This window comes from Carya illinoinensis, chromosome 5, assembly GCF_018687715.1.
Source record: "Carya illinoinensis cultivar Pawnee chromosome 5, C.illinoinensisPawnee_v1, whole genome shotgun sequence".
NCBI lineage: Eukaryota > Viridiplantae > Streptophyta > Magnoliopsida > Fagales > Juglandaceae > Carya > Carya illinoinensis.
The window spans coordinates 14,570,467-14,588,567 of NC_056756.1; the positions used below are offsets into that span (position 1 = coordinate 14,570,467).

The following is an 18,101-nucleotide window of genomic DNA, read 5'->3' on the forward strand; positions in this document are numbered from 1 at the left end:
AAAATTAAATAAAATATTATTAAATTATAATTTTTTCAGATTAATTTTATTTTAAAATTTATATTTATTTAATTATTTATTATATTTTAAATTAAAATTTAAAAAAATTGTAATAATAAAATAAAATATTTATAAAAAAAAAAAAAAAAAAAGAACATGCTAATTAATTAGTTGAAGCCGACTTTGAATTTAAGGGAGTGATAATCAGACAGACACAGACGGACACAGCCTTAATTAAGATAAGAAATAGTTGCCGAATGGAGTGAGACAGAGAGAGAGAGAGAGAGAGAGAGAGAGTATCGCTTTAATAAGTTTCAATGAAATAGAGTCGGGCCAACGAGAACACAGATAGATACAGGTAGCTTTAGCTTAGCTGTATGTCTCAATTATATTTGAACTCGTTGTTTTGTTGCCTGTCTGGGCACGGCAGTCAAATCCCTTGTTTGCTGGTTTTGGTGCTTTCCGCCTTTCGCTCTTTCCTTTTGTATTTTTCCCCCCTTTGTATTTCAACCCTGCATTTGCCAACTCCAGACTGGTCCTGTTTCTGGCTTTCAAGTCTTTGTGTAGAAGGAAAAATATCAGAATGAGGTGGTGTGTTGGTGAAATGATGGGATGTTTTGTGCTGCTTGCTTAGCATCGTCTGCATTTGTTTTTGTATTTTTGCCAACTCTATATAACACAACACAGGGTGGAAGATAGAAGAATTTTCAGGGCAAATATTAGGTTTCAAAGTGAAATAACTCCGTCGGAAATCACCTGTGATAGCAATGTCCACCTCAAAAGTGAAAAATGGCTTAAATAAATAAATATTATTTATCAATTCTTTAATATCAAATAATAATAAAAAAATAATGATTAATAATATTTTTTTAATATATAAAGCAAAACTAGATTCTTTTGAAAGGCAAAAGAAAGAAAAGTCAACAAAGCCAAAGTTGGTTTTTTTTTTTTTTTTTTTCTTTATTAGTTTGAGAGTGGAGTACTGAGGATCGTCTTCTTTTTCTTCTTAATAATAATAATAATAGTATAATAAATGGGTGAGACTTAGCTGGAGTGCTCGTGGTATTAAGGCTCTAATTTCAAATATTTTATTTTTCAGACTGTAGATGGTCGAGTTGAAGGCAACTGTCATTTCACCATGAATGAAGATCCAACATCAACATCAAGAAGTAGACGCAAATCTTATCCATTCAGTCAGTTATCGGGGGATTAAAGAGCATTTTAATTTGGAAGGGTTAACATTGAAATCGATTTGATCTTTGCCTTTTAGGAAAAGAAGCAAAAAAGCCCAAGTCCAGCACCAAGATTAGCTTTTAGCACAGTCGAACGGCCATGATCCTAATGGATTGGAAACTACGTTAATCACCCATTTCACCAGCATAACAACTTATAAAGTCCAAAGCATCCTAGGTTGAAAGTAATGTTTTATTAAAGCAAACTCGTATCCCGCTTCTCTTTGTCTAGAAAGAGAGAGTCCCGGTTCTCTCTAAAATCAAAAGTCCATCCTCTCCGTTCCACTTTCGGTACCATCTTATTTCTAAACTCCTCTCCATTCCATTTCCGGTATGTCTTGTTTCTACTTTCTAGACTTTTCTCCTATTTTTTTTTTCAGACTTTTCTTCTCCACGGTTCGGACTAGGCCCAATCTACCACCTTCTGGCAATCAATTGTCTACATGCACCCCATGGCGCAACTCCTTAGCTGCAGATCTATTGTTACAATGTGAAACCGAGGTAAAAATCTCAACGAGTAACTCTCATGTGCAACTTAGCCCGCGCATGCGCGCCCCCCACACACCATCACGTCAAAACGATTCCGACGATTACACGTGTCATACCAGTAATTTCGTTATCTCAATTAGATATGACCCACCTCGTCTCACTATCACCAGCAAATGGACTCCATGCTCCGTCACAAGTGATTGCGAAGCTCGACCACCAACAGTTCGGGCCAGTTGATGTTATTTATCCCACTATGTTTTTGCATTTCCTAACCGAATATTTTGAGGCTGAGGACATCGGTCTCTTCCATGAATATCTCAAGGCAACAAACTGCAGTGCATCACCAATAACCACTGCTTGTGGCACCACAGTTCGTTGTTCACACAATGAACTGTAAAAATAACATTATTTAAGATGGTGCCCTCTTTGCAGGGAATGGGTGGAGACCAATTTTTTTATTCCAGAACCTGATCTATTTTCACTTTTACACTGTAATTGTTATAACGGAACGTTTGTTAGAAAATCCCTCCACCTCATGTAATTTGATCTCTTTATGATAATGAAATGCTAAAAATTGTATTATTAAAGCGACTGTAGGCAAATTAGGGACGAGCTCAACAGCTGTTATATATGACAATCACACACAGGAAAACAAAAAGGATTTAACAAAATGCAGTCTCGTATCCATTCCCTGCGCTTAAGCTATACTAGTAATCAAACTCGTGCAACGTCAGCGAAACAAGCAGAACCAAATGAAAATACAGCACCCAAGGGAACGTCAAACAAATAAAATGAAATTTCTTAGTACCAATATACGGTATAATCACCGACTTAAATGTCACCACAAAAAGTTGCAGTCACTATATATTCATGCAATCCGTAATCACAACTTGACAAGGGAAAAATTTGAAGGATTAGAAACAGGTTAGTTCATTCTAATTTCTTGTGTGCCAAGTTGATAATGCTTGATGTAGGACTTGAAGAAATCAAAGTGAATGCTGAGAATAAGTTTTAAGTTTCTGAATCCCCCCCCCCACTTCGAGGTTCGAGATTTACGGCTTACCTTTCTAACTTTGATAAGTAATGACAATCAACTATGCTTTTGCTAGTATTTATAAGTCAAGAAGTTGCGCAAGTGCTGAAGGAATCAGTAAGAACATCCTCGTTCAGGTTTTGGCCTGCAATGCAAAACAAATAGACAAATAGAATAAAATAGGTGTGCCTTGATTAGTGTCAGAAAGAACTTCCCTTGAAAAAACATTGGCACATCAGGAATACCGATAAAAACTATCTTGTTCATCTGATTTTCCTCCTCTTTCCATTTACGAGCTGGAACAATCTCATATATCTCCCTCACAGCCTGCAAGGAACATAAGGTTTCTAAATGACAGGCATCCAACAAATTAGCTTCTCCAAAATTAAACAAACTCCATCAGTACATTCAAAACAAAAGTCAAGATGTATGTGAAGGTTAATAGATTGATGTAGCCTCAGTAACCCTAGTTAAAGCGGTGAAGGGGGCGATTAGAGACTCACAAGGGGATTTTGTAGCCGCTTATGGTTTATTATGGACAAAGAACTAACAATATGGCTGAGGTGAGAGCCTTTTGAGATGCTTTACAACTACGCACGAGGCTAAGCCTTAAAAACACAGTAGAGATGGACTCCAAGCTATTGGCTGACCGGTGGCAACACAGGGGAGAGGGCGCACTGGGTGATAAGGGAGTACCTGGAAAGGATTTGGGCCTGCTCGTCATAATTGAATTGCCTAGTGAAGCACACATTCAGAGAGACAAATCAAGTGGCTGATTGGTTGGCTAAGCAGGGAGCAAAAGGGAGTACCAAGGAATTACTAACAACACAGAGTCCCTAGAGAGATAAAAGGGATAATGAGTTTAGATGATATAGGACTACGGGTTATACATTGTAAGGGAGGTCACTGAGAATAGGAAAAGAGTGTATAGTTATCTACATTTCTTTATATATAGTTTCACTCATGATGTACTTTTGCTGACAAAGTGCTTTAACCTATACCATGCTTTTCCTCCGCCACAAGTGTGGGCTTTCTAATAAATTTATGGAGTTCCGTACTCTTTTAAAAAAAAAAAGTTATAATGGCAAAAAAGTGAATATTAACTAGGCTACAACCCTCAATACATATATAAAACCTCAGCATGGCCTATGCATATGTGCCATTTCATATGCAACCTGGACCTCCTCTTATTGACAGTTTTTTTAAGAGTCCTCTTATAGACAGTTAATGGTTGTGATAAACTTTTGGGTGAAGAAACTTGAGCTCCACTCCCAATATAGGATAGCACAGCTCCAAGAAAAGGAGAAGTACTTATCAATAAAACATGTTTTCTAGAAGTCACCCAAAAGGCAACTGAAAAATAGTGCTATTAGCAGTTTTAGGTATGCAGCATTAACATCTGAAGAAGAGAGCACTTCGGGAAATTTGAGACGGAACGCTACCTGTAAAGTATGTAGTTGATCAGAATTTTGAACACTTAGAACTCCTTTGCAGCGATAAACTTCCATACCAGATTTCTTATCCCAAAGAATCTCCTCAAGCCATAAACGAACCTACAAACAATGGACTATCAGGGCATGATGTCCTACAAATATATCAACTTAGACATGGGAGAGCAGATTTAGTATGACATAAAATAAGTAGAGAAGACAGGAATCCTGAAAAAAAAAATACTCTAAGATTTGTTAGGATGAATACACTTTTATATTGGTTCCCTATCTAAAAGCAGCCTAGTTCATATGGACAATGAGCAAAAACACCACACGTGATCAGCATCAACTAATCGTTCAGCTGCAAGATACAGAATCCAACTAATTGCAATATAATAGTTGAAATCAGTCATCCAAAGCTGTAAATAAAGTGATACAAAGTTCAACAATACACCTCATCAATGTTCCAGAAGATGATTGACACGTTGGCTATTTCAGAAAACTACCTTATCAAGATCAATCTGTTGTGGCTGACAAATGCATAAGGTTCTTACACCGCTATCATGAATATCCCTGCTAGAAAGAGAACGGCTTTCTTCCAACAGTGCTTCTAAATGAGTGGCATACTGAAAAACACAGAAAAAAAGTAAGATCAGTTAACTAAAGTAGGTATGAACCAGCAGATGAAAAAAATAAACTTTGTACAACTAACGGAAGCATCATAGGCCCGCCGGTTTAATATCTTAGGCAAGTCAACTTGACACCGAACAGAACGGATGATGCTTGCAAGGGAATTAATGTCATGAATTTCTTTCTCCAGTTCCTCCAAACCACCTCCACAACCCTCTGGAGAAACCAAATCAACCTTATTGAGAATTACAACATCCTACACAAACAACACACTTATTAGTCTCTTAAGTGCTCACATCACTCTATTTCAATTTTTATTTGATAAGTTACTCTATAGCAATTTCAACACAAAATTCCAAATTAAAAACAAAGAGTTATTTTGTATCCAAAATCAGTCAGGACAGTATAAATTGACAACATCATTACCGCAAATGCTATTTGAAGAAATGCTTCAGGAAATGAAGATGAAGCTCGATGCTCATTGAGCTGAAAACGAAGGTTTTTGGCATCAACAACCTATTAAAACAGAAAATCATTCAAAGAAAGATATTGAGTAGTAAAAAATTCTTGATTATAGTATGTGATTAACAAATTTTATGACATTTTTCAATCATATGAATATGATGTTTCTAATTTTATTTTTTTATTTTGAGTTTTTTTTTTTTTTCACAAACTTGTTCGTATTTTACAATTCAAGAACATAGAATGAGCACACTACATGCAAGGACATAACATGAAATTGCATGGACATGTGGATCAACAAGTCATATGCTATTGAATCAATTTTGAAAGGGCAAAAAAAAAAGGTATGAATCAGTGATTTTTTTTTTGATAAGTAAACAAAACTTTATTACTTCAAAGAATAGGCCTAGCCCAGTATATACAAGAATCAAGTGATAAATCAAAAGGTACTATAAATATATAACAACTTCCATTATAATCCCTTGGTATATTCTAGCTCAAACCCCTAGGGGTTGGCTTAAGTAGTAAAGGCCTTGGGTTTGGGAGTATGCTCCCCTCAAGTCTAAGGTTCAAATGCCCTTGGGTGTAAACAATTTCTAGGGGCCATCGGATAGGGGGATTTTTCCCTTAAATTACCCGAGGTTCACTTGCGGGAAAATCCTTACCGAGGGTATGTGCACCCTCAAGATTAGCCAGGACGCTGTTTCCAAACACCTAGTGTCAATAAAAAATATAAAAAATCTAGTCTAGCTTCCATTATATATCCATACTATAAACTTGATTTGTAAAACCTTATTTGTAGTACTAATACATAAAAAATATAATAAAAAAAAAGTTATGAATCAATGTTCCTGGACGACTAATATATAAGTACAGTGCAAATTTTGGTATATTCTAGCTCATTAGCTTCATCGTATCTCGATCCTCCATCTCATCTAAGTTTGGAATATTGAATTCTGTGGCATGGAATGCAAGAAGCTTTAAAGATTGTGAGCGGTTAATGGAAGAGCTTAGAACCTTCTTCATTAACTCTTTATTCCATTGGTCAATTATAATAGATTTCAATGGTTTGAATCTCCATGACTTTCTTGTATTTCTAGACAATCATGACTAGGTGTTGCACTTGTATATGTCTCGTGTACTTTTTTTTTAAAGAGCGAGCAGTCCTGAACAATAGTAACCCCCTCCCAATTTATTAAAAAAAACCCTACTTATGGCAGAGAAAAATCATGTAAACAAATGAAAAAAAAAAGAAAAGAAAAGAAACCTACTCAATCCCCAATACACCTCCGACCTCAACAATCATAAAAACCAAAGAAAACCATAAAAACCTCCCAGACTATATGCGAATATAAGGCAAACCCAACCTCTCCAACCCATAAAATTCCCTTTAGCTCCTTAGGAAGCAATTCAAATACCTCATATTGAATAAACTTGGGATATGCCTATTTCTATCAATAAACTTGCTTACTATAAAAAATTTTAAAAAAAATCTGTGGCATATTGAAACGAGTGATTGAATAGCAGAATGACAACACGAATTCGACAGAAAATGATGAGCTAATGTATTATTAATTACATGGTAAACTATTAGATGAATGAAACTTACGGTTATAATCGAATCGAGCTTGACCTCTGATTCCAGCTGATCATCCAACCAAAGAACAGATGCAAGTGGAGCCGGGTTCGCCAACCCTGTGGTCTCCAGTAAAATATGATCAAGACTGAAAAAATAAAATAAAATAAAATTTTAAAAATAAAAATAAAACAGTAATCATATATCATAAGATTGAAATCTGTCCAGAATTCGTACTTCTCCTTCCTCTGTATAAGTTGCTCAAGTGCTTGGACTAAACTGTGCTTGACAGTACAACAGATACAACCATTAGCCAGCTCAACCCATTCTTCAACAAGAGCGCCGCCATCTCCTTCGTTTATCATCGCTCTTTCTACTCCAATTTCCTCACCGAACTCATTCAAGATCACCGCTATCCTCTTACCGTGTTGGGTATTCAATATGTGATTCACCAGCTGAGTGAACAATCCATTCATCAGAGCTACATCGTTTAACTTGAAGGATTCGAAAAGTTCATTAAAAAGGATAATAATAATAATAATAATGAGATTGATAGCTTTACAGTGGATTTGCCAGCTCCGAGATAGCCCGTAATGACGGTTACCCCTACCGAAGCGTCATTGTTTTGCAGCCGCCTCGATTTGGATTGTTCGAGAGGGTAGGGTTCCACGATTTCATCAATTCGAACGGCGAGAGGCGCCTCTTCGTCTTCTCCGTCGTCCATTTTCTTCTCCCTGTTCGGAGAATCAGAAAGGATTATTTATTTATCAGTTCCGCGTGTAAGCGGTCGGTCTAATTTTTCAGTAATAACAGCCCTCCACTTAGAAGATGCCACCTCAGAAATCACATTAAACTCACGCTAGACTCGTGCGCATGGGATAGCAATGCAAAAGACTTCAGCTGAGGTATTTCTTCCAGAACGAACGTGCGCTTCCAGGCTTCCAGAACGTGTGCTTCCAGAACGAACGCCGAACAGACCTCCACCGCCAGCATCCACCGCCACCAGTCCACCACCACCAGTCTGCCGAGTAACCGTTGTCCTCCTTGGCCGATTTCGCCCAGGCCGATTTCGCCCCACGAGTTCGTCGCCCACTACGCAAGCGCAGTGCCACCGCCACTGGTCCGTCGCCCACCATAGTTCGTCACCAACTAACAGTTGTTCATGGCTGACTCCAGTGACCATGGTGTTACTCAGGTGTTTCTCCTCTTTTACGTTATATGCCAAGACACTACTGGTGTTTGACAAAATGTTTGAAAGAGAGGTTTTATGTCCATGATCAAAGATTGCATGATTTATGGCACACCACTAAAAGGAATCTTCATCAAACAGTTTAACTCTTTGATGATTCATCAAGCAGACAGGGTTTCCAGAACATGCCCCGAAACCAATGTCCCACTTTAGATTGTATCTAATTTGTTGAAACTAACTCAATGTAAAATTTGTTGGAATAAAATAGGACTGCCTACAGACTTGCAGCAATATCTTTCTAGATGCCAGCTACTGAGAATATAAATAATTTGCACTCATTTCTTAACTAAAGCCATATCTTTTCCTCCCCATCCCCAAGAATCCACCTATCTCTCATTAATCCAAGGTCCCTGGCATAAAAACCAAGAAACTGTGCCAGCGAAGCAGACTGGCATCTCTTTAACTCGCACATCTTTAACCTTTTCTGGCATATTTCTACAAGTGTATTAGAAAGTTACCAAAATCTTTGCTGGTTCTTTACCTTCCAACACAAGGAAGCATCCTTTGTCTCCTTAGCATAAGTTTCTATGTTTGAACCACTATACTGCAGACGTTTAAAGATTCTGAGTTAACATATTAATTTTAGTCTTGCGTATGAATACTAAACTGCACCTTTCAGAGCACACGCATGCATAACTACTGGTGTTTGACAAAATGTTTGAAAGAGTCATATTTTGTTGGGTAGTTATAGGGTTCAATAAATTGTGGGAGTGCTTTTGTGCCTTACATAGAGCAATAGAATATGACAGTTAATTATGTGGGGTCGAGTGGATAATTTAAATAAGGAATTCAAAGCCATTTAATTGTCTCTATGATTTAGTGCCCTGTTTGTTGTGCTCTATACAGGATTCCCTGTTTTAGTAAGCATCTTGCGTATGTATTTTGGTGATTTTCTATAACTAATGAATTTATAATTGTGGTTTTGTATGGAAGGAACCAATTTGTAATCTTGATAGTGATGGACTTGAAGCGGAAAGTGTAAACATTCAATGTGATGTGAATGTCGAAGATGGGGTCAATGTCAAAGATGGAGTGAATGTGATTCCCTCTTCGAGTAGTGGTCCATTGGAGCCATTCGTTGGTATGGTATTTGAGGATGTCAAAGATGCCCAAGTATTTTACAAGGCATATGCAAGGCGAAAAGGATTCGCAATCCGAACAAATCATACTCGATTGTCGAAAGATGATAAAACTCTTTGTGCAGTAGACTATGTTTGTACAAGGGAAGGATTTCGGCGGGTAAGACGGAAAGATACAGATCGAATAATCTCAAAACTTGATGAGATAAAGATTGGATGTAAAGCAATAATGGGAATAAAGAAAGATGGTGAAAAATGGATAGTCAACAAGTTTGTAGTTGGACATAATCATATTCTACTTACACCAAGAAGTACTAGTTTCCTTCGTGGACATAAGGGAGTTACTAAAGTGCAAAAAAAACTTCTTATGACTTTGAATGAGTTCGGTGTACCGACAAGGAATATAATGTCAGTGTTGAGTAAAGATTCAGGTGGTAACTTTAATGTCGGTTGTATTGGCAAAGATGTAGAAAATTACTTGAGAAGCAAAAGTAGAAAAGTATTTGAAGAGGGGGCACAAAAGTTATATTCCTACTTTCTTGATCGACAACTCAAAGAACCTGGGTTTGTGTTCTCCATGCAAGTTGATAAGGATGGGTGTATGAGAAGTTGTTTTTGAGCTGATGCGCGATCAAGAGCTGCATACCAATATTTTGGAGATGTTGTTACATTTGATGCCACTTACCTGATCAATATTTATAAAATGCCATTTGTGTCATTTTCTGGAGTTAATCATCATCATCAGACCATAATGTTTGGTTGTGCTTTGTTAGTTAATAAAACGGCAGAATCATATACATGGTTATTGAGAACATGGCAAGAAGCAATGCTTGAGTGTGTCCCTTCAACAATAATTACAGATGATGACAAGGCGATGGCTAAGGCAATTGTAGAGGTACTCCCAAATACAACTCATAGGTTGTGCTTGTGGCACATTTTAGAAAAGATTCCCGAACACTTAGCCCATGTATATAACAAATTTCCAGACTTTCAAAAAGATTTTTATCAATGCATCCATGAGACAATTACTACTGATGAGTTCGAGCAAGAATGGGCTTTGATTGTAGTGAAGTATGAGTTAGGAGAAAATATTTAGCTGCAAAATCTTTACAACCGACGGATAAGTGGGTACCGGCCTACTTGCGTTCAACATTTTGTGCTGGTATGTCAACAATTCAGAGTGAAAGTATGAACAAATTTTTCAAAGATTATGTTTGTTCAAGCACTATGGTTAGTGATTTTGTGCATCAGTATGAAAAGGCTATAGAGGCACATTACTTTAAAGAGAAAGAGAATGGTGTGCAGACAAAATTTACTCGGGCGATAATGAAGACACCTTTTAAAATTGAAGAGGAGGCGGCAATGGTCTATACAAGAAAGTCTTTCATGATCTTTCAAAATGAGCTGTTCAATAATCTACGGTACCAAGCAAGAAAATTGTATGTGATTGGTGATGCCAAGACATATGGAGTGACAGCTTATAGAAAAGAAACACCTCTTTACCATGTGACATTGGAGGGTGATGAAGGACATGCTACATGTACATGTCATATGTGGGAGTTTATGGGGATTCTTTATAGGCATATCTTATGTGTTTTTGGCAAGAAAGCGAAGTTAAATAAATTGCCACAATATTATGTTCTAGACAGATGAACTATTAATACTAAAAGTCGACTCATTCCCAACATACCATGTTCTGATGACCAAGTTGAGGCAAGGACAAGATGAGCCTACAATGAGAAAAAACAAGTCAATGATACAACTTTATGACATTGTCGAACTTGCATCACAGTCAGCAGAAAAACACAATCACTTCACACTTGCATTGGAGAAAGTTCACAAAGAGTTGCTTGCAATGGAAGAGCATGTAGAATGTTAACAAACGGTTTTTAGTTATTTGTATTTTATCGGTTTTTAATTAAAGAAGCTAATAAAGCTTGTTGTTATTTATACATGGATTTTGGGCCAACAACTGACAATATATCGGAACATTTGGATTCATAGTGCAAATTTTCTTATATCTTGTATGTGATTTATTCCCTCTTCTCTTTAGCTAAATTAAATTGGTGGGAAAGAAATTATGTAATATTTATTGCTTGAAGCTTGTTGTATACATTGATAGTCTATTGTAATAATTTTGTAATATTCCCCCTTCTCTTTAGCTAAATTACTCTTTGATGCAGCAGGATATGCCAAAACTTAACCATTGTACGGAGAAGCTGAGGAAGGTATTCGAGGCATATGAAGAAAGTTATTGGAACCATATTGTTAATTGTAACCATATTATTTAATTGTAGACAGCTCACTTTTATGAGAGTAGTTGTTATTTCTCTCAATGTTTGGAAGCATATTGTTATCAGGTTATGCAAATTGAACTGTTTTAGTCTTTGAACCATATGGCCAATTTTTTTTTTCAAAAATATTGTATTTCTATTGGAACCATCTTGTATTTCATTGGTAGTCACATTGTGGTGAAAATGCATTTAGAATTGAATATTTGATGACAAATAAATTATGGTGATGTGCAATAATTCAAAATCCGTGTTAATAAATCTGCTTAAATAAAACATTCAAAACACATCTTCAATATATTAAAAAATTACACCACAAACTATCATAAAAAAATTACAATGGGTTACATGAGGTGTAACACTATTCGAGATACATTGTATTTTTTTGGATACATAAAAATCACAGCACAAATTATTATAAAAAATAATCATAACAAGATTAACACTTTCAAAACTCCCTTTTGCTTCTTCCCCATTGTTTTAAATTTGGATTCTTTGATGCGTAGTCACTCATGAAGTACCTTGTCGTTCCTTCCTTCAGCTAACTCTAACGTTATCTTACAATAGTTATTTTTTTCACTTTGAAGATCAATCCACTCAAAAAATCTACATTTTTTATTTATTTTATAGTTTGGACAATTATAAAATCTTCTATCAAAATTATTAGGTTTTCTAGAAATTCGTAACTTCACTTGGTAGCCACAATAGCAAAATGGTCTCTTCAAATTAGTTTTGTTTTCCCCTCTTGAGGTCTAAGAACTTGAATCAGAATAAGAACCTGAACTTCTCATTTCCTATCGTCATATTGAAAAACCATCCATTTTAACAATGCTGACAGAAGATGGTGCAAAAAAAAAAAAGCCATCCATATTGAAAACTCATGGGTGCCATGTTTTTCAGCTAGCCCCTTTTTGATTGTATGCTATTAAACAATACAATAGATTCAATAACTAGGGACAAGGTCTTATTTTTTACTTTCACCACATGTAAAGCAGCTCACTAACCGTTTAAACTTGGATAATACTCCTACCACAACTAAAATGAACTAACGTTAATGGCCATGCTGTCCTCTTCGCCCTATATATGATAACTTATCTTAAATATTGAGTCATGCATTACCCAGCAAGACTAACTCCTCACCAGCATAAATAGGATTCAAAACAATTTAATCAACCTTCAATATGCTCTTAAAACACAACTTTCACCAGCATAATTTAATTTGATCAATCTTGAATTTGCTGCAAAGTTCAAATTCAATCAAAATCTCACCAAACAACCTTTACCAGCATAAATATGATTCAAAACGACCACAACATCACAACAAAACCAAACCAAAGTAAGAATTATATAAAGGCAAAAATCTCAATAAATTTTTTACAAGAAAATAGCTCTTAAAACACACAAAATCTCAACAACTATTTACACTTTGTGCAATGACTTTACAAAAAACACATTCAATAACAAAGATCTAACTCCTTCATTGTCAAAAACACACCAAATCATAATTCAAGAGACCTAAGGTTTCGTACATATCAATTTCTCGAGTTTACAAGCACCACATTTAATAAATGAGTTTAGGGTAGGGCATGCCAAAGAAGAAAGAGTCAATTGTCTTCGTGAATGGCTTGGAGATAGAAGGAATGGATGACTGTGCCATGAGAGGTGCGTGTGAGAGTCAGTGCAAAGTTTCGAGAGGGAGTGTGACGTTGCGAAAGGGGGGTCGAGGCTATGAAAGGAAAACCAGAGGGGGGGTCGAGGTTACGAGAGGAGGGGTCGAGGCTGTGAGAGGAAAACTAAGGGGGGGTTGAGGTTGCGAGAGGAAAACCAAAAGGGGATGCAAAATGGGAAGGGATTTCATGGATGCGAAATGGTTTCAAATCTGATGGAATGCATCTACACGATTATTATGGTAGAACGCTTATGTGTCACAAATTTATTGATGGGTTGTTATCTCCCTAAAATGAGCCCAATCGGTCTATAGGTTTTCTCATTATTTATATATTTTTATCATTTTACTGAGGTTTAGGACGTAGTTTGGTTAAGTAGACCATAGGTAATCTCAACTTATCACATATAATTATTATAATTTTTTTAAATTTTTATATAAAATATAATAATCCATTCAATTTTTAAATTTAAAAATAATATTAAAAAATTATATTATAATAATATTTTATTCTAATTTTAATTTTTATTTCATTTCATCTTGTTTGTATAATCAAACAAGACCTTAATTATTTTAGTACTTGAACTAAGCTGTCAATGTGTGCTCTATAACAGCCTAGACTCAGCTCTTAAAGCCCCCAATGGGTCCACAATTTATCAAGTGCTTTATACTTTTTTATTCCTTAAATCATAAAAGGATTATATAAAAGTAAATTTACTTCTCTTTACACTTTCATTTTATAGATTTACCTTTCTATAATATCTTTGTACTTGTATCACTTCTCTTAGACCTCGTTTGGCTATGCAATTCAGATAAGATGAGATGACATATTTTGAATAGTAGTAAAATTTTTTAGTTAAGATGAGATGAGATAGTTTGTAAAAAATTGTATATTTGGATAGTGAGATGAAATGAGATAATTTTTAATTTTTGAGATTTGATAAAGAGGTGGGTTGTACTGTTTGGATAATAACTGTTCACTTACTATTTTGCACTATTTACTTACTATTTATGTCAGTTTTATACTTTTCATTTAAAATTTTCTATCATTTGTATACTATTTATTTCACTTTTTACTATTTATGTCAAACCCATAAATTAAATACAAACAACTCATATCCTTTGGATATTCATACTAGATTATCGTATAACCCAAATAAGATAGTTTATATCTCATTGGCTACCAAACCGAGCCTTAATTTAAAATTTTAAACCCATCTTATCCATAACCGGCCTGTGGCCTAAAAAGCATAGGGGAGGGCATAATTGGGTGAGCAACGCATATAGAATGAAAGAATGATTTGTCTTCATGATAGGAGCAGGACGAAACTCAATGGTAGCTAGTTCTTGAAGGAGTATAAGGAAAATTAGTATGGTATGAACACACATGCACGGAATGGCCTAGGACAAAACAGATTTTGTATTTTGTTCATGCACCGTTTATGAATAGTAAACACACAATTTGCCTGAACAGTAACACAAAATTAGTTTGAAATTAGACACAAATGTTGCCTTCGCCTCGCCCATCTCCTATCTACGCCCGCCCGCTTAAGTATGCTCGGAGTATAGTTAAACTCATATACATACCAGTAATGATATCAATACAACATATTTTTATAATATATTTTGTAATTATATTGTAAGATGTGAGTATTTTTATTACGTGATTAGTGCTTGAATGAATTAAAGCTTTGATTTTCTTTAAAAAAAGAAAGAAATTAGGATAGAGTTTGGCACGAGGGATCGAGCAGCTGCAGCGCTGTATCATGTTGCCAAAATCAACATTAATGCCAACTGTGTTATCCAGAAAAAAAGAGGAGTAGTTGATGAAATTACCTTAATTAACATGCAGGGCAAAATGAATCTTGGGATCTATATTAATTAGCTTTCTCGCTACAGTTGTGGAGTCGGGATTGGGGGGAAATTACGAAGGATCTATATCAGCTTTCTCGTTGCTGCTCTCTATTTCCATCTATAATCTTAAATTGACTCGATACTCGCAAATAAAATACTTCTACCTGAAGACATCTATGAACCTATTTAACTTTTGAGTTATTTTTGTAGCCCTTTGTCGCATTTGGTCCACTGATGCACACCTCTCCACCCCTTTCTGCCTCTTGAACCACATTGATCAGACAATGCAGAGAACTCTACAACGTCGAGGAAGAGAATAGAGAAGATATATAAGAGATTTGAGAGAGAGGAAGAGATCTGAGAGAGGATGCACAAGATCCCACTGCGTTTTCTCCTTTCAAGCTTGAATGAAGATTTTTCCCGTTGCGTTTTCCTTTTCCTTTTTTTTTTTGTTTTTTGTTTTTATTTAATTTTTTAATATAATTGCTAACGTGGCAAAATGTAACGTACATGCATAGACTTGTGCCCGTCTTTGGCAGTATTGCTCATATAAACACTATTTCAATGAAACGAAGACCACATACAGTAATATGCTTAAGATATCATTTATTTGGACCCTAATTAATTAAGCATGACCTGATTATTAATTAGATTATTTTTCAGATTAATCCGTGTAGTCTAAGTGTTGACCTGATTATTTAGTTTTATATATTAACATTAAACACTCTTTCACGTGTGGTCAAACTCTCGTTGAAAGAAGATTATATTTAGAAAATTTTTATTCATAAACCTATGTGTAAGACACATTTTATATTAAATATTATAAATCAAATTGTGTCGCATTAATAATATGAATAGTATATTCTTACTTCAGCTCGTGAACAAAATGATGACTCAAATTATTTTGCTAGCAAAAATAAAAACAAAAAGCCACGATTTGAATATCCTATTTGGTTAAGTAATGGAAGCATGTATATCAGAAGTCATCAATATTAAAAATATTAAATGATTGCAAAAATCCTTTGATTAAATAAAGTGGAATAGGTCATAGGGTTGCAAACGAATCGAGTCAAGTCGAATTCGAGCAATGATACTCAAAGCTCTATTAGCATGTTTACTCGTTCAAATTCAATCAACTCGAATTCGAATTCAATTCTTGTTCGAGCTCGGCTTGTTAATCATTAATATTGTTCGAATTCGACTAAAACTAAATAAATCACTCGAGTAGCTCGAACTCAAACTCGAACTTGATTTTTCTTTTTATTTTTTTAAACTTCTAAATATTATCTTTTGATTAATAAAAAATTTTAAATTTTACAAAAATATTCTAACCATTTAACAATTCAATCAAATAGTTTTGATTAAAAGATTATTATGGTATAACTTTTTTATATAATAAATTAACTTATAGTTGTAATTAAATAATAATAATACATAAGATAAATGTAATAAACTAAACTATTGAATATATATAGATAATATAATAAATCAAAAGTTCTAATTGTATGATATATTATTATACAACTTATCCTATACACACTTTGATAATTTAATAAATATATTAAATAATGTAAATGATAAATAAATTAATAATATATGATTAAGTGTATAAAATATAACTAACATGTAATAAATATAATATATATTACGAATTTCAAAATGAGTTCAATGAGTGAAGTTGAGTTTATATGAATTTTATTTACGAGTCTAAATTGAATTTATATGAATTATACTCATTTACAATTCAAATATATATTAATGTTTATGAATATTTTATTTATTAAAAAAACTAAATTCAAATTGAGTATGCATGAACTGAATTCAAGTTGTTCACGTGCTGCTCTATTCATTTACTACCCTAATCGGCTATTTGTTTTACATAAGGCCATTTTTAAACTAGGAGAATAAAAAAATGTAATTTTTTACCTCGTAATTGGCTGGTAAATCAAACACATGATGAGGTGACAACTCATATTATCGTCTAGATCGGAACTTGTAACTGAAAACAATGCATGTTGGGTATGCTTTCACTTCGGAGGAGTAACCGTACAAATCTTTAACCGTACATATGTCATATGCGGTCCGAAATGGAAAGTCTTCTCCATCAGAATCCACCTACAAATGGGCTCCTGTTTAGGTTCATATTTTCTATAAAGGTGGTGGTAATATGTACCTTAACATATTTTTTTGATGACGAGGTATCGAAGAATTTTCATTGCCTCTAGATAAGTATATGATTCTCAACTAATTTTCGAGAAAAAAGATGTCTCCACCAACAAATTTATTATCTTCATTGCAGTGCTTTATTCGTAAAAACTAGACATCAGTTAATAGTTACTCACTTGTAAGATCTTCTTCGGATGCCTAGATTGAGGTCTCTGGAGAGCTTTTTAATCTCTTGCTCACGAGGGATACATGAACATATGCACATATATGCATGACATAGATGAGATTTTCTTCAATTTTATGATCTAAACATTTTTTTTAATAATATTAGAGAGAAACAATACAATAAGTTTATTTCAAGAAAATTCTAGTACCATGTCAAAAATAGAGTTGAAGGGAAAGAGTAGAGGAATTTTAGAATTTATATACAAGCTTAAATCCTCTGTTAACAAACTAACCACTTCTAACTAATTTATAACTAATAACTAACAAGAGTTACAGTTCTAATAGATCTTATTGCAATAAGTACTGCGTTTGATAATTTTGGGACTTCAACATTTAATGTCTTGGCATCTAATAGTGCCCGATGCTATATTTATCTCTCTCTAAATTATTGAAAGTGTTTGAATTAAAAAATTGATGACTACTATACGAGCATTAGCCATTGTGATCGGCCAAGCAAGTAAGTAGTGTCACTAAGAAACAGAAAAAATAATAGAAAAATGATAAGAACGTAGCGTCCCTTTAGCAGTATGTCAATAACTCATTATCAACAAGTTGGTAAAAATTAATTAGCAACATAAAAGAACAAAAAATGGTGGTCGTGGATGAAAGCAATGCAAACGAGAGATAAAAAATTAAAAAAAGAAGCAAAATCCTAAGGATGCGTAGTGTAGTAAGAAATTCATTGAGCGTGTGAACCGAGGACTAAGAGCAACCTCCCA

General features: G+C 34.6%; 2 protein-coding genes and 1 long non-coding RNA gene across 5 annotated transcripts; 2 read left to right on the forward strand and 1 right to left on the reverse strand.

Moving 5' to 3' along the window:
* The first annotated feature begins 1,432 nt into the window (after positions 1–1,432).
* LOC122311001 lies at positions 1,433–2,308 on the forward strand. Its single transcript, XR_006242716.1, has 2 exons — positions 1,433–1,523; positions 1,613–2,308. It is a non-coding gene; the product is annotated as an uncharacterized LOC122311001 (long non-coding RNA).
* Positions 2,309–2,499: 191 nt separating this feature from the next.
* LOC122310998 (COBW domain-containing protein 1) lies at positions 2,500–7,616 on the reverse strand. The gene is made up of 9 exons (XM_043125329.1): positions 7,415–7,616; positions 7,090–7,307; positions 6,886–7,000; positions 5,241–5,330; positions 4,897–5,070; positions 4,691–4,810; positions 4,197–4,307; positions 3,000–3,081; positions 2,500–2,899 (listed from the first exon to the last, which is right to left on the reverse strand). Exons 1-9 carry the CDS (start codon positions 7,574–7,576, stop codon positions 2,841–2,843), a joined length of 1,131 nt encoding a protein of 376 aa, XP_042981263.1. The 5' UTR covers positions 7,577–7,616; the 3' UTR covers positions 2,500–2,840.
* Positions 7,617–7,700: 84 nt separating this feature from the next.
* Positions 7,701–11,674, forward strand: LOC122311000 (protein FAR1-RELATED SEQUENCE 5-like). Of its 3 annotated transcripts, none has more exons than XR_006242714.1 (2): positions 7,701–8,047; positions 11,364–11,674. XR_006242714.1 is itself a non-coding variant. In XM_043125330.1 (2 exons), the coding sequence occupies exons 1-2, from the start codon at positions 8,015–8,017 to the stop codon at positions 9,797–9,799; spliced, it is 798 nt and encodes a 265-aa protein (XP_042981264.1). In that variant the 5' UTR covers positions 7,760–8,014; the 3' UTR covers positions 9,800–11,133. The 3 variants fall into 3 exon arrangements, 1 of the variants encoding a protein (XP_042981264.1); XR_006242715.1 differs by having other exon boundaries at positions 7,706–8,047; positions 11,367–11,674; XM_043125330.1 differs by lacking the exon at positions 11,364–11,674 and adding an exon at positions 9,035–11,133 and having other exon boundaries at positions 7,760–8,047.
* Positions 11,675–18,101: the final 6,427 nt, after the last annotated feature.

Coding starts and splice junctions, on each gene's coding strand:
- LOC122310998 (XM_043125329.1), bottom strand. CDS start 7,576: ATGGACGACGGAGAAGACGAAGAGGCGCCTCTCGCCGTTCGAATTGAT. Junction 5,071..5,240: donor TTCTTCAAATAGCATTTGCG/GTAATGATGTTG, acceptor TTGTTTGTGTAG/GATGTTGTAATTCTCAATAA. Junction 4,308..4,690: donor AACAGATTGATCTTGATAAG/GTAGTTTTCTGA, acceptor CATTGTTTGTAG/GTTCGTTTATGGCTTGAGGA.
- LOC122311000 (XM_043125330.1), top strand. CDS start 8,015: ATGGCTGACTCCAGTGACCATGGTGTTACTCAG. Junction 8,048..9,034: donor GTGACCATGGTGTTACTCAG/GTGTTTCTCCTC, acceptor TTTGTATGGAAG/GAACCAATTTGTAATCTTGA.